Source organism: Caenorhabditis elegans, chromosome IV, assembly GCF_000002985.6.
Source record: "Caenorhabditis elegans chromosome IV".
Taxonomy (NCBI): Eukaryota; Metazoa; Nematoda; class Chromadorea; order Rhabditida; family Rhabditidae; genus Caenorhabditis; species Caenorhabditis elegans.
In genome coordinates, this window is record NC_003282.8 from 15,167,665 (window position 1) to 15,184,706 (window position 17,042).

Sequence of the window (17,042 nt, forward strand, 5' to 3'; positions counted from 1 at the left end):
TGTGGGAATAATGAGTCCGTTTGAAAGTCCGTCAGTTTTTTTAAAAATATTTTATAGGCCAGGTTCTTTGTCGGCTGCACACAAAAGTCACACAAAAGTATAGTGTTGATTTGAAGATCACCTGTTGAAATTAATAAATAAATATTTACATCTTCAATATAACATCATCAACAAACAGTGAAAATCCTAAACGACAGTAAGATTTCTTGGAATCATATTAGCCAGCGGTAAAACACTATATTGGCTCATACAGAGCTCGTTGATAAAGCTGTACTCTGCACATCTTGTGCACAGTCTGTTTGGCTCAATATTGAAAATTCGGAAACCATATCTGGAGATCTTCTGGAGCATGTCCAAGTGCTCTGGAGGCCAGCCGTGGATTTCTATGAGAATCTGCAAAAGTATCGAATTTCCAGGAGTTATTCGAGATAGGATGCCTAGCAGACCTGCCTACCACCTATTTGTAGGTACACAAACGTAGGCGCGAGGCAGGCAATGCTAGCTGGACATATTATCAAGAAGCGTTTTTATTAAAATTCTGACAATTCTCATAAACACATAAAACAGTAAAATTTTATTTCGATAATTTTTCTGAAACCTTTTTTTTCTGTCGTTTTCATTAAAAAGTATGTAGGTATGTAGTATCTTCTCCCTAAGAAATGTTTCCAATAAACTGGGCTTACCTGACAAACAAAGAAATCTCTCAAAAATTGCTCCAAGCCTGTGTGCTCTCCACCTTCAATATCAATCTTCAAAATTTCCACTTCAGTCTTGTACTCGCTGTGCATAATATGAGCAATTGTAAGGTTATCCGGTATCATTCCAACGTAGACGTGAGATTTTAAAGTGGAGAAGATTCTCAATGTGTTCATGTTTTGGGGGTCCTGGAAAAATGGATACTGTAAATTGTTATTTTGGGGTAGGGCTGTACAAATCGGCGTCCGGTCGTCTGATTTTGACGCCACCGGACGCACTGCGTCCGGTTTTGGGGTAGGTTTCCACGGCGGCCGACAATTTCCGAGTTTCGCCACTCACTACACTATTAAAATGAGGGCATGTAATACACAAGTACCAATTTTTATAATAGATAGCAGTTACTCGGTTAACAGTATTTCCCGTGAATATATGTTACCTTGTCAGCAGCCAAAAGAAGACAGTTTCCCCCTGTGATGTTGTATATTTCCTGTTCATAGTCTACCTGATTGTTCAGTCCAAGTGACATTAACCTGTAATTTGTTACTTTGAGCGTTTTTTGGAGCAGTAGCAATTTTTGAAAAACGACCAAAATTAAGTTCTCCGACCAACAGGTCATAATTTTTCAAAAGTGTTTAAACAGTCTAGTTGAAAATGTATACACAAGGTTTTTTGAAGACTCAAGATTATTGTCCAATTCCAATTTTTCGATTGTTTTCCAATCGATAACAATCAAAAATATTACTTCAAAGAAACAATATTTAGTTTTATTTTTAGAGAAAAATTTAAAAATAAAAAAAGTTTTTGCTGATTTTCAGTTCTTTCTTTTTCTGCCAAGCAGCCTCTAATAAATGCCGAGTGTACAGACACCGCCCCTTTTTCGCGTTTTTTCGCGTTTTTTTTGGCTTGGGAAAAAATGTCCCCTTTCGTTTTCGTTAATAACTCCAGAGCCGTGTGACTTCATGTTCTAATATTTGAAATCCTACTAGAAATATTTTGCCCCACGGTGGAGCAAAAAACGGCACTAAGTTCGGAGCAAAATTGAGCCCAGGGCGGCTTTCCCCAGTTTGAAAATTTTTTTTGTTGCTCTTTTTACCCCCAAAAAAGCATGTTTTAATTGAATTAAAATTCGGGTTTTGCTCTGTTTTGTTTCAAACTCATGTGCAAGATACTACTCAGAGAGACTGATTTTTTGAAAAAAAGTTTGAGTTCATAAGTGCAAATGGAAAAAGTTGTGATAAAACAAAAGGCCAAAAAATGCCATTTTGCCAAAAAAAAATTGTTTTCCGAAAAAGTAGTTTTTCGTCTTTATCTCAAGTTCTACTTCATCTTTTTCGATACTTTTTTTTCTACCCCACGTAAAAAAGTACGCTGAACATGATTTTCAATTCAGAATTAAGAAAAGTTTTATGAGTCGGCCGAGCAAGACGAATAAGTGCCACATTTTGCACACTTTCCCATTTTCGCGAATCTACTTTTTCAATCATAACTCGGTCAGTTTTCAAGTTTTCTTAGTTTTCTAAAAAATGACGTGTAGGTCTCATCAAGACGCATCGAGACATATAAAATTTGTAAAAAGTTCAGCGGGAAAATTTTTCAAGAAAAAAATAATTCAAAAATTTTGTACTGGGGGGAGTGGATTTCCTGGGTCCCCTGAACATTTTTTCCACTAAAGTTTCGCGGAATGGATTTTTAATTCATAGTTTTTGATTTTATTTAATGGAAGATGAAGTTTCGTCGCATTAGCAATGTTCTGCCTAGAGATATTATTTTTTTTAATTTTCAGGCCAAAACTTGTTTTCTTTTATACATCTGTCTGTGTACAAGATATAGCCCTCAACTGTACGTCTCCTTTTCGGGAATTCAATAATGAGTACAATCCTGTAATAAAATTTTCAAAAATTAGGTTTCCCGCTGACTTATCAGTGATAAACGGTTTTCGAACGTCTTTCCCCAAATAGTCATATTTGAAGAAAGCGGAATCGAAAGACGACTTCCTCCAGAAAATTTTCTTCCCTACATCCCAGTTTGAGGTGCCTCACGCATGGCCGAATGGTTAGTGCGTATGATTGCAGAAATCTTGGTAGTTGGTTCAATTCTACCAAGTGACAAATTTTTTTGTTTTTTGTGAGTAATCGGGATTCGAATAGAAATACTCAATTTTATAATATGGGTACGTCTCCCCTAATATAAAGCCTCCTCAAACTTCAATCAATCAAAACTCAGCTTTATCTGATTCATCGGGTGCATCTGTTTTTGGTCAAACCGAACTCAAAAAACAAGAAGACTCCCATTGACCTACTGAAATTTTCACGAACCCTCTAACAGGTTCGAGGCGAAGCCGAGAACCTACGCCCGGCAAGGGGACTCGCCTTACACCCCCTACAACTGGCGGGCCCGCAGGGCCCGCTAGTCTTGTTTCAATTAGTTTATAACAGTGTGTACAATACAAATATTTTTAGTGCTTTATTTATCATTGATTCATAGTGTTTTGGTCATTTAAAATGAGTGAATCGATGTGACAAGTGGTGCAGCTGACATTAAACGGGATTAGCAGATTGTTTTTTGTATTACAGGTAAAGAACCCGCTAGGTGTTGGCTGCTTATTTTGCAAGGTCGAGTAACTTACGTGCAATCATCCTTAATCGCTTTTGGATTACAAACGATCTTTCCTCCGTCCCCTTTTCCTCCAATTTTAATTTTTAATGGACAAAATGCTTCAGGTCTCAGCTTCTGATAAAAGTTCTTATTGTCTTCACCAACTGCATTTTCTATAATTTCACGTTGAACTTGATCTGCAGACAATAGTGCAGCCCTCCGAAGTTCCCGAATTGGAGAGTCGGAATCCAGAAGTTGATGGTTTGGGTAATTGGTGTCGGGAGGCAGTTTTTCTGAAATTTTATTGGATGAGAACTAACTCTTAAGTTCAAATTTCCGTTAAAAATCGTTTTCACCACCATAATAATTTTGCTGATTTTTCTCTTTTTAATATTGGTTAGCTAAATCCACAATTTTCATCTACTTTTTCACTATGTTTTTATATCTGTTGTTCTTCTTTTTTTTATTACTGCAGTCGTTGAATGGTGACTTATTCTGAACTGAAGGCAATCTCTTTTTTCAACAATCGGGTTTTTCTTATTTGTTTTTACGTTCTCAGGTAATCAAAACTTTAAACATTTTCACTGTAATCAACTACTGAAATTTGGATCGGATAATTTCGACGATTTAAAAAACTTACTTTCAAAAAAAAGTACCATAACAAATTTATTAAGCCGATCTTATTAACTTTTCAAAATTGTAAAAAACATTTTAAAATTCGAAAAATGAGAAATTTGCGGCAATGTCATGACATTTTTACAATTTTTCTGATTGCATTGCACTGAACTTGAAACGTTTTTTTTCCACAAATAATGTGCTGTTTTACTAAGTCAAGATATTCATCAGCCAATTTCACAATATGGTTAAAGTTTAATATACAATTAAAAATTGCAATTACTCACAGTCAGCTCGGTATCACTGTTTTTTTTTTAATTTTGAAGTTATGATCAAAGTTTTTGTAAGATTTTTGTATTTGAATTGTGTTTTGAAACATCTGCCGTAAATCTCAAAATCTACCAAAATTTTATTCAAAAACTTTCACCTTACGCTCTCTTTTTTGAAGGTTTTTAATGGGGATATATTCTCAAAAAAAGTACTGTTTCATTGGGTCAATATATTCATATGAGTATCGTCTGTTCAATTCCTAGTCTCTTAATTAGCTCAATTCGCCAAAACAAATCCATTCAAAAACATGTTTGATTTACAGCTAAAAATCGCAATCACTCTAATATTTTCCAAATTTTCTACAAAAAATAATCCGAATACTCACCAATTGTCTCAAGAAGAATTACAAGTCTATAATAATTAGCAATAAATAATATAAAAATCACTAGAATCAGAAAATAACCCGCGCATTTTGAACTAACAAAATGCGCCACCATTTTAACAAAATATCTGTGATCACTGATCCATTCATTAACGTATCGTATAAAGAGGCAAAAGCTGTGCAAACATTAACCAATTGGCTAATTGCTTTAAATTTAGTGAAGAATGTTTTTGTGTTTTGTAGCTTATGGGGGACAAAGGGAATATATTTGTTGGGGATTTAATTGAGGTTCTTTAAAATATTTAGTAATGAACCTTTAAAAATTATATAAATGGAATAAAAGTTTTAAGAAAATTTACGGATATAAGGTTTAATTTTCAACTGCTTCAATAAACTGCCAAAAAATCGGAAACATTGTCTGTGATAATTCTTCTTTCAATTGATTTACAAAAAAGTTGTTTCAGAAAATTGATAAAATGAGCAGTGTTTAAACTAAACATTGCGTTTTTTTATGCAGTTGGATAGACAACTGTCTTAATGTTTCAGTAAATATATGCCAGTAGATTAATTTTCACTGTTCTTCCGGTTCCCAAATTCAAGTTTTGTAAAACTTAATTTTTAATATAAAAACAAAAATATATTATCTGAAAATACAAGATGGCGTTATCAGAGAATTTTGTTTGAATATTCACTAATTTGAAGAAAAAAAATGTACGGAAAATATGCAATGGGAATTTAGATGCTAAAATAAAAAATAAACATCATTTCAAAATAGTCAAGGCTGTAGAAAGGTAGTTAAAATGCTAAAATTTCAATAAAAAAAGTTCACAAAGTGGTTGGTTTATTTTTTACTGATTCGTTCAAAAATGTAACAGTCTTTAAAATCATAAATCACAATCAATAATGTAATCCAAAAATCTATTAAAACTAACTAAATCAACTTTATCAACTTAAATCGATTAAATCAACTGTTTTAAGGAGGTGTTTTCAAATGCAAGATTTTTTAACTTAAAGTCAAAACGGGCAAGATTTTATTTCAGATTAGTGTAGAGTAACAGTTCAAATACCCTAAAAGTAGGTTTTCAACTCATATTTCCACTTTGTACAAAAAGTACTCCCTAGTAAGTAAAGATGGTGAAACGGGAGAAAATTGTTTGAAATGGTTGTATTCCAATTAAAACAGAAAACATTAAAAAAACTGTTTCGTCGGTATAATAAATATTTCGTTGGTGAACACAATTCCTAATAATTCAAAACATTTTATCAGAACTAAAACAACGTAGTGAAACAGTGAAAACTTGTAAAGTATTATATGCAATGCAAAAATTAATGGAAAAGTGTACAAAGTTCTGGAAACATTCACTATTTAATTTTTTTATTCAAAAAGTGGATAAAATGAAAAAAAAATTGTGATGGAAAAATAATGTATCAATATGGGAGTGATGATATCCAAAATAGCACCATACTATTACAAAAAAATGTTGTCTGATTTTCTAACAAATGAATCATGTTTTAAATTTGTACAAATCACATTGGTGGGGAAGATTTAATAATACAACCAGAATATTTTTCAGAACTAGATAATAGTGGTGAAACAGTTCAAACTTTGAAAAAATACTGCAAACAGTTATTGGCAACGTATACATTTGGAAGTTCTGCTAAAATTCACTACTTAATTTTTTTCAAAAAATTATAAAATAGAAAAGTTTGTATTTGTGATGTGTATATTTTTACAACGCAATTCATTTTTCCTAAAAAGTATTTAACACCAACTTTGAATTGAAAGACGCCTATTAATATAACTCTAAATTTTTTAAAGTTTTCATGCAGTTCTTGAAACATTAAAAAATTAATTTGTTTTTATACTTTGAATATAAGTAAATGTTAAGCCAAAGGACCCAAATAGGTGACTTACAAAAGGAATATTATTTTTCATATGTGAATTTCTAACAAATGTTTCATTTTTAAATAGAAAAAAAACGTGTTTTTTTCCAATCAAAGTTTTAATAGAGCCAAAACATTTTCAGAACTAGATAGCAGTAGTGAAACAGTCAAAACTTTTTAAAAAAATTGTGATTCATTCAAACCATTTGTAATAAAATGTCCCGCAAAAATCAATATATACATCAAATCTTATTCTATACCGGCCACAAAATAAAAATCTTCCAAAATTGGGAGAAACATCATTTAAATGAATTTGGAAACCATTTTACAAATTATTTTACAGAAAAACTTCTTAGCTGTTCACCCAGTTTATGAAAAGAGAAAGAGTACTATAAAGTTTGTCAGCTGAAATTTTTTAAATATAATGTTTCACTAAGTTTTTATAACTGTACAGCTTAATTTTGGATATTGGTATTCCAGTGAACGATTAAATTTGTTACTTTTTACAACGGTTCGAAAATTCCGAAACAATTTTTATCTGCGTCACTTCTATTTTCTAACTTGTCAATGTCTCATGGAAGTATAATAATAATAAAACATCTTCTCCCATTTTGTCACTAGATAATTATTAAATTCTAACAAATTTGTATAATTGTACATTAAAATACTTGGGGTTTTATCAGTAAGATGGAACATTAAACAACTGCAAAAACGAAATAGACCGCTTTTTTGACGTTGTAAAAAGGTTTTTAAATTGAAAAATTTCACCTTGTTGTTTCAGCTTACTGTTTCAGTTTTTTACGCTTTAAGCTGAAAAAATGTTTTCAAGAAAAAAAAAGTGCCATTTCACTGAGTCGACAAAAATCTTATTGAAAAAGTACTGGTGATATTCGAATGTACATTTCATCCAAATCTGCCTATGAATTCAATTGATTTATCGACAAATGACAATTTCTCATAATCAGCTCACTAGTCTGCTTAAATATAGTTTTTGAAGTTTACCCTTTTGTGCTATGAAAACTTGCATTTTTACGATTCAAATCTGCAGCAATACGCAAAAAGTTCAAACAATGCAAGTTTTTCGACAATTTGGAAAAATGTTTTTGAAATTTCGAATGTTTTTTTGTTCATGACAAAATCTCCAAATTAAACAAAAAAGTTCATTTTACGTCCGCTTTTTTCAGTTTTTAACTCATTGAGCCTGTAATATATTCTCAAAAAAAATACGGTTTCACTGAAACAAGATATTCATATGCCTTTTGCACAACTATTTCATCCACTAATTACGAAAAATTCACCCGAAAAAACTTACCAATCGATTCTAGAATAAAGGCAAGCCTATAATAATTAGCAACTGATAGTATTAAAATCACTAGAATCATAAAATAACCCAAACATTTTGAATTAATAAAATGCGTCGTCATTTCAACAAAAAATCTGTAGATCATTAGTCTTTTAATATATCGAATAAAGAGGCAAAAGCTGTGCAAACATTTACAAATTGGATAATTTCGTTAAATTTAGGAAAGGATGCTTTTGTGTTTAGCTAGTGGGGGGAGACGCAGATAAATTATTTTTGTAGTGAATTTATTTTTTTGAATATACCTTTAAACACCTCAAATATTGGAACCAATGTTATAAAATATTAAGGAAAATGAGAAAGCTGCTTTGATTTTTGAAATATTCCAAACTTCAAGCAAGGCATTTTATTCCCAGATGGTTTCAATTTTTCAACTGTTTCAAGAAACTGGTAAGTGTTTCAAAATATTTTTTATATTTGATGGTTCAATCGTTGCTGAATGGCGAAAATTGTTTCACACAATTATTAATAGAACTCAATTAATTTGTCTGATACAAAGTTGGTAAAACAGTGGAAATTTGAAAGTTGAACAGAAGTTGTTTAAAATAAAAACGTTAGAATCTCCTGATTTGCCTCAATGGAGGATTAAGATTACATGATATTTAAAACATTTAGACTCGAAATGTGCTCAAATGAGCAAATTATTGGGTTTCCGATAGTAGTAAACAGACAGTCACATTGCAAATATGTCTACTGAAATGTTTTATGATTCATGGTATTTTTTGCTAACAATGAGAAACAGCAAAATTATAATTCATAACACTTTTTTGAAAATTTACTTTGCTGACAAAATTGTTAAATTAATTGATAACACTAATCAAAAATATTTTAACGGAAAATAGACTTGTCATCGAAATTTTTTTTCCAAACTGGAATTTTTTCTCTGTTAAAAACTGTTAAAAACAAATGTTCTATTAAAATTTCAAAATCTTCATAGAGTTCTTGAAACAGTGAAACACTTTTTTTTTCAAAAAGTTGTTTTTTTATTGCGTTTCCTATAACGATGAAAAAAGTCTTAATTATGGGTAATAACGTATAAAATTTTAAACTTTTAAATTCAATAATTTTAGATACTCGGAGTTATTTCCGAACTCTGGAAGAGGTTGGAGTTGTTTCAGTAGGTATTTACTCAACATTTGGATCACTGGTTAAAAATCAAATGTCGTTGGAAACTGAAAAATTGACTGGAACTTGATAATGAAGACTAAAAACAAATTCGTGAAATGTGAAGTTAGTAGTAAAACGGTGGAAACTTTCTAAAATCAAGAACAGATCAAATCGAAGAAAGGAGTACCAATAACCAAACCCTAGAGTCTTCATAGAGTACTTGAAACATTGCATTTTTTTTTTCTGAAATATTTCAATGGATTGACTTATAAATAATATTTTCAATTCCTTTAGTGTATTGGAAATCTGAAAATTAAAAAAAAACACCGACTATTTCAGATATGGAAAAAAAACAAAACAACGGAAATGAAAAAACATAACAAAATACAGTTATTAACTGACATATACATAAACATAGTGACACAGTGAAAATTTTTTAAAGATTAGTATGTATATTTGTACTTCCCCACAAATATAGACTGGTATGAAATATTGCAAACTAATAAACAAATAAAACGTTTCAAAATTGGCTCGGATGTATTGACCACAATCAAACTTCAAAAGTTCTCATAGAATAATTGAAACAGTAAACTTTTTTTTATTTATTCTTGAAGTTAAATATAAGAAATTTTGTTACAAAGCAACTCGTAACTCTAAAAATATCTTACAGCATTTCAATGAATTGAAGAGCAAATTTCAAGTACGCTATTCCAGATATCAACCTCACCAATTCCCGTGATTCACATCCCATCACAAATCACACAATTAAAAGCTATTCAGAATATGCTTTTAAAGTGATAACCCTTTCAGTAAAAGATGAAACATCGAAACCTGAATACCGCAATTATGAGTTCTATAGAGGTGTCAACGCACATTTTGATGAGGTAGGTGGCTCTTGGAAAATGTATAAATATCGGGTCAGAATTCAAAAACTTTCATTTTTGAGTGAGCTCCCACTAGCATTATTTTTTAATACATTCAAAATTCTTCTAGACTGAACAATAAATTAAATCTTGAACTATCTATAAAACAATTCTGAAACAGCAAAAAACTGTTTCACGTTGTTATTTTAAGGTTATCAATATGGAGAACTGGCAATCAAAGCTCTGAAGATTTGCCATCTTACTTAATACTTTTATCTAGAAGTAGAAGTTAACATATTCTTTAAAAGTTTGTACATTAGATATGATTTAGTTGTGGGGACACTAGGAATAGTGTATTTTTCGTTGCTTTGTTCTTTTTCAGAACTACATGAAACAGTGAAATTTTTGTCTGAAAAAGTAATTGTTTTGAAACTGGTCAATAGTTTAACTTTATTATTTCCGGTACAATGAATACATCTTCTAGTTTTTGAATTTCCGGTCTTAGTATACTACTGAAAAAAGCTGAGCTTGTTTTTAAACTTTTAACTCAAAACACAAAAGGTTCATTTACACCAACTTGGAGCTTGGTAGCCAAATTTTTTTTAATGTATATCTTGGAAAATTGCTGTTTTTAGTTTTTCTTTCCTACGAGAGACAAAATCCATTACAAATGTTCAACTTTAGCGTAATTTATGCACTAACTGAAACACTCAATATTCATTATAACAGTTAAGCATTTGATACCAATATTTTAGACGACTACTGACATAGTACAGATTTCATGAGCTAAATCAAACATTTTCGAACACTAGATATCCGGAAACGTTTAGGTAAAAATATTCGCCTGCTTTTTAGTTGCAAAACAATTATTTTTCGGTGTCAAAACACAAACGAATTATTTAACAAAAAAGTTACTTTTGTGTCCTTATTAATTTTACATTGTTTTGGTCAATAGTTTCGGCAAGACATTATCATGAAATTAATATTACTGTGTTTCCAATTTCCGTCTAAATACATTGAGGCAAATCTTGTTTTTGTTCCGTTTGCTCGAAACACAAAAGATTCATTGATGATACATTAGTTCTTTTACTACGAAGTTTGAAAAAAAAATACAGTTTCTAGTGTTCTTTAAAATTGATATTTCAAAATTGAAGCAATCTAATTGGTTTTGTCTTTATCCAAGTTTTTATGATTAATGAAACTAATGTGAACAATGACACTTTAAGTATATAATGAAACATCAAATACCTTGAAATCTGAATACCCAATTATAGGTTCTATTGAGGTGCCAATGCACTTTTTGATGAGGTAAAGCGCACTTGGAATACAAATTGAGTCAAAATTCAGTTTTTCAGAACATTTTTAGTAAATTTCCACTAAAATTATCAGTACAATTATAATTGTATCAAAATTCATAAACCTTTTCTACTTACAGAATTATCAAAACATTATTGTTTCACGATGTTAATTCTTCTTCCTTTGTAGCTTTTTTTTTACTAGAGTTGAACTCTTTTAGGGTTCGTCTCGTTTTATTCGTTTATTTAACGAATTTCTTCTGTTGTATTATTGCTTGTTGGTTTTTCTTTTCTTCTTTTAAGTTAAATAAACTCAAATTCAATTTAACAGGTCCCATAATTTTGAAAATAAATTGCAAAGACAACAACTTTTAAGACGCAATATTTTTTACCGTTTCGTGGCTTATAAACTGTAAGCATTGAACATCCTCAACGTCTTGAAATATTCTTAACAAGTCACTGAAACTGTAGAAAATTTGCTTCCGAATTGTCAAAATTTGAAGTACCTTTTACCAATGAACAGAATGTTTCACGTGTTGCTCATTTTAACAACTACAAGAAACTGTAGAATTTTTAGTTATCTTCATCAGATCATAAAAGCCTAGATTTTGCGCAACTTACGCACCAGCTGAAACACACCGCATTTATTTTTAGATTAACGTGTAAACCTAATTATCGGACAACAACTAATGCGCAGAGCAAATACAGAAAAATTATTTTTTCATAAGCTGTACTAACTATAAGAATGTTATCACTTTTTCTATGATAAAGCCCTTTTTTTTGCAAATTGTCACCGCACGAAATCTTATGAGTTTAAACTTAGCGAAAGCAAGACAAAAAACCATCTGATTTGTTCGTTTTTTTTTGGATTTTGGCGCAATGTGGCTCAATGGGAAAGTTATGTTAACTTATGCAATAGCTGAAACATGTTTCAATTATATTTTCAAAAATTATTTTTTTCTAGAGTTTAAGGTTTCCGCATCCACAAAATATACAAAACTTCATGACAAGTAGCAGGTACCAGAAAATTTTGAGAAGTTATTTTAAGCAAGTATTGAAACTTACTTTTTTAAAAACTGGAATTGAAAAAAAAGTTCAGCTTTTACAGGATCAGCGCTAATCGATTTGCCGATTTTTCTCTACCTAAATACTATTTTCATCTACTTTATCACTTAAACCTTCCAGGTACCATGTACTTCGGTACCTACCAAATCATCCATGCAATCCTCTCCATTTTCGGCGTCGGAATCAACATTTTCCTACTGTTTCTGGCACTGACCAAGTCTCCGAAGATTATGCGTCCATGCTCTGCTCTAATCACCAACAAGTCATTGACTGATATAATGTCTTCAGTGGCAAACTTTTTTGTTATGCAAAGGTATGGAAAATGTCATTAAATCATTAATTTATGATAAAATTTTGTGTTTCCCGTTTCGGTTACTTGTGTTAAGCAATAGGAAAAATAACGGAAGTTTAATAATAAACAATATGCGGGTCAACATTGTAAAAAAAATATGCAATTTAGAATATTTTTCCTTTAAATGCAGACACTATTAGTACAGTACTATTACATTTTTAAAAATTTTCTGTTAATAATCTAGAGGAATCTTTGAGAAAAAGGGGGTTTTTTGAGAAAAAAAACGGGGGTTTTTAGAAAAGGGGGCTTTTGAGGCTTTGAGGGGGGTTTTTGAGGAAAGATTTCACTATATGTTAAACATGGCAAAATGTTAAATTTATACTGTTTCACGATATGAACATAAAATTTTTCTAATGCATCTTTTTGATAGTTTGCATTGTTGTATTGAAGATGTATGGTTGTTTGGGACATGAAGTCCGAAAAATGAAAAAAAAAATACTGTTTCGATAATCTTATAAAAGTGTTGATAATTTAACTCCACAGTTGGTTGCCAGTGAAATTTTGATACTTAATTTTTACAGTTTGTTTAATCGACCTTATTATTTATTATTGATCAAGGTTGAAATACAAATTCTTTCCAAAGCTGTGAGTCGACGGAAACATTTAAAGTTTTGCCAAACTAAATTCAATTCACAGAAAAAAAGTTTACAATATTACTGAAACAGATCTCAAACTATAATTCCGTTTATGAAACGGGTAACCGTGACTAACGAAAACCGTATACCATAAAAGCAAAATTTACTGTTTCAGTAACGCATCTTTTATTGTAGTTATTAATGGGCATTGTTTCTCTTCAAGTAGATATCGGAGTTTTTATTTCAAAATATGTATATTTGAAATCGGTAATAAAAAACGATTTTGATGGAAATCTACTAGAGCAACTGCATACTGTTTCGATCAGTCAATAAAAATCGTCGATAAATTAACTCCACAGTTTATTAACTTCAAGTTCAATGGGTCTTATTCATTGTTTATGATCAAGGTTGAAATTCAGTTTTTCTTTTTGTAAGAAACTTTTAAAATGTTGACAAACTATATTTGATCCACAGACAAAAGTGTATTACTGACACATCTCATAAATTATACTTCCTTGTATGAGAAGGGTAATAATGATTTTTTTTAAAACATAGTAAATTTTTACTGTTTCACAAAAACTTTGCTTCTATGTATGAGTTAATTCGAAGTTTTCATGAAATTTAGTATTTTGTAAATAGATCAAAGGTATCAATAAAACAACTAACACTTGTTTTAACATACACGTTTTTTAGAGAGAAAAAAATAAAAACTAAAATTCTCTTTAACCTGGTCCTGTTTCGGTAAGTTGATATAAGGTACATTAATTCTCAATTACACTCTTTTTTGGGTGAGCATGTTTTTACATACATAATTTATACGCATAGTACAGTCAGAACAGACAGAAATTGAAAACGAATCTTTTTGAGTTTTTCAAAAAAAAAAGTTATGTTTCAATAGGTTCATATAATCAATTGATAAAACCGTTTTGTAGTTTGTACTCTTTTTTGTGTTGTCAATCATTTATTATATATAAAGCGCTTATTCTGTGTGCCCTTAGTTTGTAGTCTTTGTAGTCTGTAAAGGTTTTCGCTTCTGGAGGGATATTGATTTGGGGTTAGTGTAGGGATTTAGTCGGGACACTGTAGTGGTACAATAGTGATACTCTAGGAGTACTGTAAGATTACGGTAGTTTCAGATAAATTAGTTTTCTTCCTGGTTATTCGTATAAATCAGTCCAATAACCACTATTTCCTTCAGAATCCTCACCGACGGATCATCAGTCACCATCATACCGACCGGCCCTTGCACCATGATTGGCCCAACTGCTTGCTATGCAGGTCACATGTTTATGGGAAGCTTTTTGGAGCACAACTTGATCTGGCTCATTGCTTGTTACCTATTCCGTTACTATATCCTCTATGTCTGTGATCCTTCAATCAAAAGCATCATCTTCGCCGCATTTCTTGTCTATACCCCGAGCTTTGTTCACATGGCAATGTGGATTAAGTTGTTCGATGCAGAGCAGATGGAAATTAAAATGAATGAAACTGAACTTTTTGCCAACGAGCTGGAATTTCCAGAGATGCAGCTAACCGGCCGTATAGTGTATTGGAGTTCAATTGTCGTCTACGTTCAACTCGTGTTCACAGCGCTTTTGGTTGTAATCGCCTACACCTGGATAAGAAATGTGCTCATTAACTTTCTCATAAGCATGGGAGTCTCTCTCTCCAAGGATGTCAAGATTATCAATCGGCAATTGGTTAAGGTAAGCCATGCCCTCTTTCAAATCAATCACCCTGGTCGAGCCCCACCCACTTAGTCTGATTGGATGACGAATGGGCGGAGCTAATCGCTGATTGGTCTTGCAGTTTTCGTTCTAAAAGTAACTTTGAGGGCAAAATTGGTAAACAATTTTTCTTTTACCAATTGGTATTTGAATATCAGGAAACCAATCACTAATAAAAACAACATTTAAACACTTAAACCGACATCGTAAAACAGTAAATATTGTAGATCCTAACATTCCAAGTGTGCATTCCCATCTGGATCTTCCTCGGTGTCTTCTTCTTCCTCGCCATGTACACCCAATCCACTCGACCCGACACTCTACAGTATGCCATCACAATTTCTTTCATGTTGGCTCCAGTTGTCTCACCATTTGCGTACATCTTCTTTGTACCCCATTACTGGAACTTTTGCATTGGCAAGAAATATGTTGCTCCAGCAAATTCATCGATTTGTGGAACCTCGGCGACTTGTGGCAGTGTGGAAAAGAAATCTGTGGCTTGATAATGATTATTTACTTGGAACTTGTTGAATGAAAAATCTTGGAATACTTTTGTTCAATTTGTACCTGTTATACCGGTAGAGATCACAATGCCCCAGAAATTTAAACACTGCTCAAATGCTAGTTTTGAAACTGGAATTTTTTTAAATCTGTCTGTAATCTAATTTTATTGAGTTATTCTCCTTACTTATGTCTACTATCAAAAGGTGTCAAAAAACAAATTACTTCTCAATGTTTAAAGTGTAACGCTGAAAAAAGATATGTTCCGGGCATGAATATTTGAGCAAAAAAAACAAGACTGATCTCGGGCGGGCTCGAACCACCGACCTTCTGTGTGTTAGACAGACACAGGTGATTCGCAGTGTAAGCAAAATGCTTCGACGCACACAATGCTCGTGTTTGCGAAAATGTGCGCTACAGTGGCAAGCATAAAGGGCACAATGCGAACGCTCGCAATGTGCGCATTTTGTTTGGCCGTTATTCCCATCACTAAAGTGCTCATTTCAGTTAGTTTAAAGCTATTTTTGTTTGAGTTCTCTGTTTATTGACTGTTTTTTTGCTGATACTAACGTTTTTGAAAAACAAAACTCTCGATTTAGAAGGAACTTGTCAGATTTCGAAAATCATAAGGGTCCCCCTTATGATATAAAATTTTTGATGAAATTTGTTTGTTTTGGAAATTTTTTCGAAAACATGTTGAACGTGTAGAAAATGATCAGTTTGATATTTTCTACAAATGTGAGAGTTCACAATGAATGTTCAGCCAAGAAATCATGGAAAGTCTAGAGTTGGGTCATTGAAACATAGTATGTTTGAGAGCTCCTAACTTCCTTGAGACGTAAAATACAAAACTTTCTTTAACTGAAAAGTTGTCAGAAATGAACTGAACAACTAGTTATTAGTTGACCATATTTTTCTATCTTGCATGTTCGAGAAGATGGACACAGTTGAAGAAGTAAGTAAGAGCAAAACAGCACTGACTTCGACAAGCCATATTTTGGCACATTACACATATAGGAAACATTTTTTATTTTTAAAACGTTTTTCATAACTAGCTAAACAAATTTGTAGTTGATCGTTTTTTGATATCTTGTATGCCCAAGGATGCTCACAGCTTCAAAAACCTATACTATTTTTTGAACCCTACAAGGAATAGTCGTTTTCTCAGCTAAAAACTTTCTACCTAACGTTTAAATTGACACAAATAGAGTAAATATCATTTACTACTGTATCTGATGATTTAAAAGCAAGTTTTCAAAAAAATTTTTTTTTGGATTTTTGAAATTCATAAGGGTCCCCCCTTATGATCCGCTTTGAAAATCATAAGGGTCCCCCCTTATGAAAATTTATTTTCGTGGAAACTTTTTTTTTTCAAAAAAATTTTAATTGTGTTTAATTTTGTGCAAAAACATTATTTCAGCATGTTTCACAGTTTTAACCGCTCAATAACGTTTTTGTAGCAAAAAATATCGAAATCTTCCTGGATTTTTCAAACGAACACCTTACTTGTAACACAGTTTTCCTCCGTTGGCAGCAGGAATACAAAAAAGTCGTCAACTTAAAAGTTGTTTACAATGAAATGAATAACAAATTTTTAATTGACATTTTTTTCCTATCTCGCATTGCTTCAAAGTTATAGTCCTCTCGTTTTGAGCCCAATATTACTGATTTTCAGTGATCATATCTAAATAATGAACATAGATAAAACGTTTATGTTTTATAATTGTAATATATCATTTCAAGCTTAATAATTAA

General features: G+C 31.7%; 2 protein-coding genes, 80 non-coding genes and 1 pseudogene across 85 annotated transcripts; 39 read left to right on the forward strand and 44 right to left on the reverse strand.

Annotated features, from left to right (window-relative positions):
- Nucleotides 1-109: 109 nt before the first annotated feature.
- On the reverse strand, nucleotides 110-130 carry 21ur-7362. The gene has a single exon (NR_061945.1).
- 21ur-910 lies at nucleotides 113-133 on the reverse strand. Its single transcript, NR_061946.1, has one exon.
- On the reverse strand, nucleotides 130-7,873 carry Y40H7A.4 (Methyltransferase FkbM domain-containing protein; the record flags this gene model as incomplete). 3 transcript variants are annotated; one of them, NM_001083259.6, is made up of 5 exons in its annotated part: nucleotides 130-393; nucleotides 684-884; nucleotides 1,133-1,226; nucleotides 3,323-3,584; nucleotides 7,755-7,873. In NM_001083259.6, 5 exons carry the CDS (start codon nucleotides 7,864-7,866, stop codon nucleotides 187-189), a joined length of 876 nt encoding a protein of 291 aa, NP_001076728.1. The 3 variants fall into 3 exon arrangements, with proteins under 3 accessions (NP_001076728.1, NP_001076727.1, NP_001294114.1); NM_001083258.3 differs by lacking the exon at nucleotides 7,755-7,873 and adding an exon at nucleotides 4,562-4,673 and having other exon boundaries at nucleotides 131-393; NM_001307185.3 differs by lacking the exons at nucleotides 1,133-1,226; nucleotides 3,323-3,584; nucleotides 7,755-7,873 and having other exon boundaries at nucleotides 187-393; nucleotides 684-872.
- 21ur-8970 lies at nucleotides 501-521 on the reverse strand. Its single transcript, NR_061947.1, has one exon.
- On the reverse strand, nucleotides 1,195-1,215 carry 21ur-12854. Its single transcript, NR_061948.1, has one exon.
- 21ur-15012 lies at nucleotides 1,280-1,300 on the reverse strand. The gene has a single exon (NR_061949.1).
- 21ur-58 lies at nucleotides 1,283-1,303 on the reverse strand. Its single transcript, NR_061950.1, has one exon.
- 21ur-4782 lies at nucleotides 1,384-1,404 on the reverse strand. The gene has a single exon (NR_061951.1).
- Nucleotides 3,156-3,176, forward strand: 21ur-2617. The gene has a single exon (NR_061952.1).
- On the forward strand, nucleotides 3,686-3,706 carry 21ur-3361. The gene has a single exon (NR_061953.1).
- Nucleotides 3,758-3,778, forward strand: 21ur-13073. The gene has a single exon (NR_061954.1).
- On the forward strand, nucleotides 3,759-3,779 carry 21ur-10780. The gene has a single exon (NR_061955.1).
- On the forward strand, nucleotides 3,762-3,782 carry 21ur-1762. Its single transcript, NR_061956.1, has one exon.
- 21ur-13739 lies at nucleotides 3,923-3,943 on the reverse strand. The gene has a single exon (NR_061957.1).
- On the reverse strand, nucleotides 3,926-3,946 carry 21ur-7047. The gene has a single exon (NR_061958.1).
- 21ur-4702 lies at nucleotides 4,155-4,175 on the forward strand. The gene has a single exon (NR_061959.1).
- Nucleotides 4,156-4,176, forward strand: 21ur-12543. The gene has a single exon (NR_061960.1).
- On the forward strand, nucleotides 4,186-4,206 carry 21ur-10628. Its single transcript, NR_061961.1, has one exon.
- On the forward strand, nucleotides 4,433-4,453 carry 21ur-2914. Its single transcript, NR_061962.1, has one exon.
- 21ur-10381 lies at nucleotides 4,434-4,454 on the forward strand. The gene has a single exon (NR_061963.1).
- Nucleotides 4,986-5,006, forward strand: 21ur-3105. Its single transcript, NR_061964.1, has one exon.
- 21ur-5390 lies at nucleotides 5,059-5,079 on the forward strand. Its single transcript, NR_061965.1, has one exon.
- Nucleotides 5,636-5,656, reverse strand: 21ur-6183. The gene has a single exon (NR_061966.1).
- On the reverse strand, nucleotides 5,783-5,803 carry 21ur-4649. Its single transcript, NR_061967.1, has one exon.
- On the reverse strand, nucleotides 5,786-5,806 carry 21ur-9497. Its single transcript, NR_061968.1, has one exon.
- Nucleotides 6,090-6,110, reverse strand: 21ur-4635. The gene has a single exon (NR_061969.1).
- 21ur-14489 lies at nucleotides 6,091-6,111 on the reverse strand. The gene has a single exon (NR_061970.1).
- Nucleotides 6,331-6,351, reverse strand: 21ur-9698. Its single transcript, NR_061971.1, has one exon.
- 21ur-174 lies at nucleotides 6,334-6,354 on the reverse strand. The gene has a single exon (NR_061972.1).
- 21ur-5586 lies at nucleotides 6,544-6,564 on the reverse strand. The gene has a single exon (NR_061973.1).
- 21ur-12148 lies at nucleotides 6,545-6,565 on the reverse strand. Its single transcript, NR_061974.1, has one exon.
- Nucleotides 6,911-6,931, forward strand: 21ur-10252. Its single transcript, NR_061975.1, has one exon.
- On the forward strand, nucleotides 6,912-6,932 carry 21ur-2639. Its single transcript, NR_061976.1, has one exon.
- 21ur-13478 lies at nucleotides 6,915-6,935 on the forward strand. Its single transcript, NR_061977.1, has one exon.
- Nucleotides 6,918-6,938, forward strand: 21ur-12343. The gene has a single exon (NR_061978.1).
- On the forward strand, nucleotides 7,330-7,350 carry 21ur-5335. The gene has a single exon (NR_061979.1).
- 21ur-8616 lies at nucleotides 7,713-7,733 on the forward strand. The gene has a single exon (NR_061980.1).
- 21ur-7089 lies at nucleotides 7,714-7,734 on the forward strand. Its single transcript, NR_061981.1, has one exon.
- Nucleotides 7,874-8,223: 350 nt separating the features above from the next.
- On the forward strand, nucleotides 8,224-8,244 carry 21ur-1687. Its single transcript, NR_061982.1, has one exon.
- A 2-nt stretch (nucleotides 8,245-8,246) lies between these two features.
- 21ur-9516 lies at nucleotides 8,247-8,267 on the reverse strand. Its single transcript, NR_061983.1, has one exon.
- Nucleotides 8,268-8,474: 207 nt separating this feature from the next.
- Nucleotides 8,475-8,495, reverse strand: 21ur-4444. The gene has a single exon (NR_061984.1).
- A 188-nt stretch (nucleotides 8,496-8,683) lies between these two features.
- On the reverse strand, nucleotides 8,684-8,704 carry 21ur-11327. The gene has a single exon (NR_061985.1).
- Nucleotides 8,688-8,708, reverse strand: 21ur-10917. The gene has a single exon (NR_061986.1).
- A 363-nt stretch (nucleotides 8,709-9,071) lies between these two features.
- Nucleotides 9,072-9,092, reverse strand: 21ur-4187. Its single transcript, NR_061987.1, has one exon.
- On the reverse strand, nucleotides 9,085-9,425 carry Y40H7A.14 (annotated as a pseudogene). Its single transcript has one exon. A coding segment is annotated over exon 1 (341 nt).
- On the forward strand, nucleotides 9,204-9,224 carry 21ur-14722. The gene has a single exon (NR_061988.1).
- On the reverse strand, nucleotides 9,268-9,288 carry 21ur-9917. The gene has a single exon (NR_061989.1).
- A 3-nt stretch (nucleotides 9,426-9,428) lies between the features above and the next one.
- On the reverse strand, nucleotides 9,429-9,449 carry 21ur-3447. The gene has a single exon (NR_061990.1).
- A 437-nt stretch (nucleotides 9,450-9,886) lies between these two features.
- 21ur-2880 lies at nucleotides 9,887-9,907 on the reverse strand. Its single transcript, NR_061991.1, has one exon.
- A 100-nt stretch (nucleotides 9,908-10,007) lies between these two features.
- On the forward strand, nucleotides 10,008-10,028 carry 21ur-552. Its single transcript, NR_061992.1, has one exon.
- Nucleotides 10,029-10,099: 71 nt separating this feature from the next.
- Nucleotides 10,100-10,120, reverse strand: 21ur-13375. The gene has a single exon (NR_061993.1).
- On the reverse strand, nucleotides 10,103-10,123 carry 21ur-1732. Its single transcript, NR_061994.1, has one exon.
- A 292-nt stretch (nucleotides 10,124-10,415) lies between these two features.
- 21ur-2761 lies at nucleotides 10,416-10,436 on the reverse strand. Its single transcript, NR_061995.1, has one exon.
- Nucleotides 10,437-10,810: 374 nt separating this feature from the next.
- Nucleotides 10,811-10,831, forward strand: 21ur-9163. The gene has a single exon (NR_061996.1).
- A 98-nt stretch (nucleotides 10,832-10,929) lies between these two features.
- Nucleotides 10,930-10,950, forward strand: 21ur-2775. The gene has a single exon (NR_061997.1).
- 21ur-7200 lies at nucleotides 10,944-10,964 on the reverse strand. The gene has a single exon (NR_061998.1).
- 21ur-7168 lies at nucleotides 10,947-10,967 on the reverse strand. The gene has a single exon (NR_061999.1).
- Nucleotides 10,968-11,465: 498 nt separating this feature from the next.
- 21ur-2143 lies at nucleotides 11,466-11,486 on the reverse strand. Its single transcript, NR_062000.1, has one exon.
- 21ur-3930 lies at nucleotides 11,470-11,490 on the reverse strand. The gene has a single exon (NR_062001.1).
- Nucleotides 11,491-11,565: 75 nt separating this feature from the next.
- Nucleotides 11,566-11,586, reverse strand: 21ur-472. Its single transcript, NR_062002.1, has one exon.
- Nucleotides 11,567-11,587, reverse strand: 21ur-12068. Its single transcript, NR_062003.1, has one exon.
- A 50-nt stretch (nucleotides 11,588-11,637) lies between these two features.
- On the reverse strand, nucleotides 11,638-11,658 carry 21ur-1857. The gene has a single exon (NR_062004.1).
- Nucleotides 11,639-11,659, forward strand: 21ur-12671. The gene has a single exon (NR_062005.1).
- A 266-nt stretch (nucleotides 11,660-11,925) lies between these two features.
- On the reverse strand, nucleotides 11,926-11,946 carry 21ur-11096. Its single transcript, NR_062006.1, has one exon.
- Nucleotides 11,947-12,250: 304 nt separating this feature from the next.
- Nucleotides 12,251-15,335, forward strand: srd-23 (Serpentine Receptor, class D (Delta)). The gene is made up of 3 exons (NM_070431.2): nucleotides 12,251-12,445; nucleotides 14,258-14,765; nucleotides 15,014-15,335. The coding sequence occupies exons 1-3, from the start codon at nucleotides 12,258-12,260 to the stop codon at nucleotides 15,287-15,289; spliced, it is 972 nt and encodes a 323-aa protein (NP_502832.1). The 5' UTR covers nucleotides 12,251-12,257; the 3' UTR covers nucleotides 15,290-15,335.
- On the forward strand, nucleotides 12,375-12,395 carry 21ur-6802. The gene has a single exon (NR_062007.1).
- On the forward strand, nucleotides 12,541-12,561 carry 21ur-9824. The gene has a single exon (NR_062008.1).
- 21ur-1396 lies at nucleotides 12,545-12,565 on the forward strand. Its single transcript, NR_062009.1, has one exon.
- 21ur-412 lies at nucleotides 12,852-12,872 on the forward strand. Its single transcript, NR_062010.1, has one exon.
- 21ur-8506 lies at nucleotides 12,855-12,875 on the forward strand. Its single transcript, NR_062011.1, has one exon.
- Nucleotides 12,968-12,988, forward strand: 21ur-5106. The gene has a single exon (NR_062012.1).
- 21ur-11080 lies at nucleotides 12,969-12,989 on the forward strand. Its single transcript, NR_062013.1, has one exon.
- On the forward strand, nucleotides 12,972-12,992 carry 21ur-1397. Its single transcript, NR_062014.1, has one exon.
- On the reverse strand, nucleotides 13,083-13,103 carry 21ur-9382. The gene has a single exon (NR_062015.1).
- 21ur-5638 lies at nucleotides 13,272-13,292 on the forward strand. The gene has a single exon (NR_062016.1).
- 21ur-9249 lies at nucleotides 13,419-13,439 on the forward strand. The gene has a single exon (NR_062017.1).
- Nucleotides 13,838-13,858, forward strand: 21ur-6676. The gene has a single exon (NR_062018.1).
- 21ur-8336 lies at nucleotides 13,992-14,012 on the forward strand. The gene has a single exon (NR_062019.1).
- Nucleotides 13,993-14,013, forward strand: 21ur-14170. The gene has a single exon (NR_062020.1).
- Nucleotides 14,932-14,952, reverse strand: 21ur-12840. The gene has a single exon (NR_062021.1).
- 21ur-422 lies at nucleotides 14,935-14,955 on the reverse strand. The gene has a single exon (NR_062022.1).
- Nucleotides 15,336-15,355: 20 nt separating the features above from the next.
- Nucleotides 15,356-15,376, reverse strand: 21ur-68. Its single transcript, NR_062023.1, has one exon.
- On the reverse strand, nucleotides 15,357-15,377 carry 21ur-14156. The gene has a single exon (NR_062024.1).
- Between the last annotated feature and the right edge of the window lie 1,665 nt (nucleotides 15,378-17,042).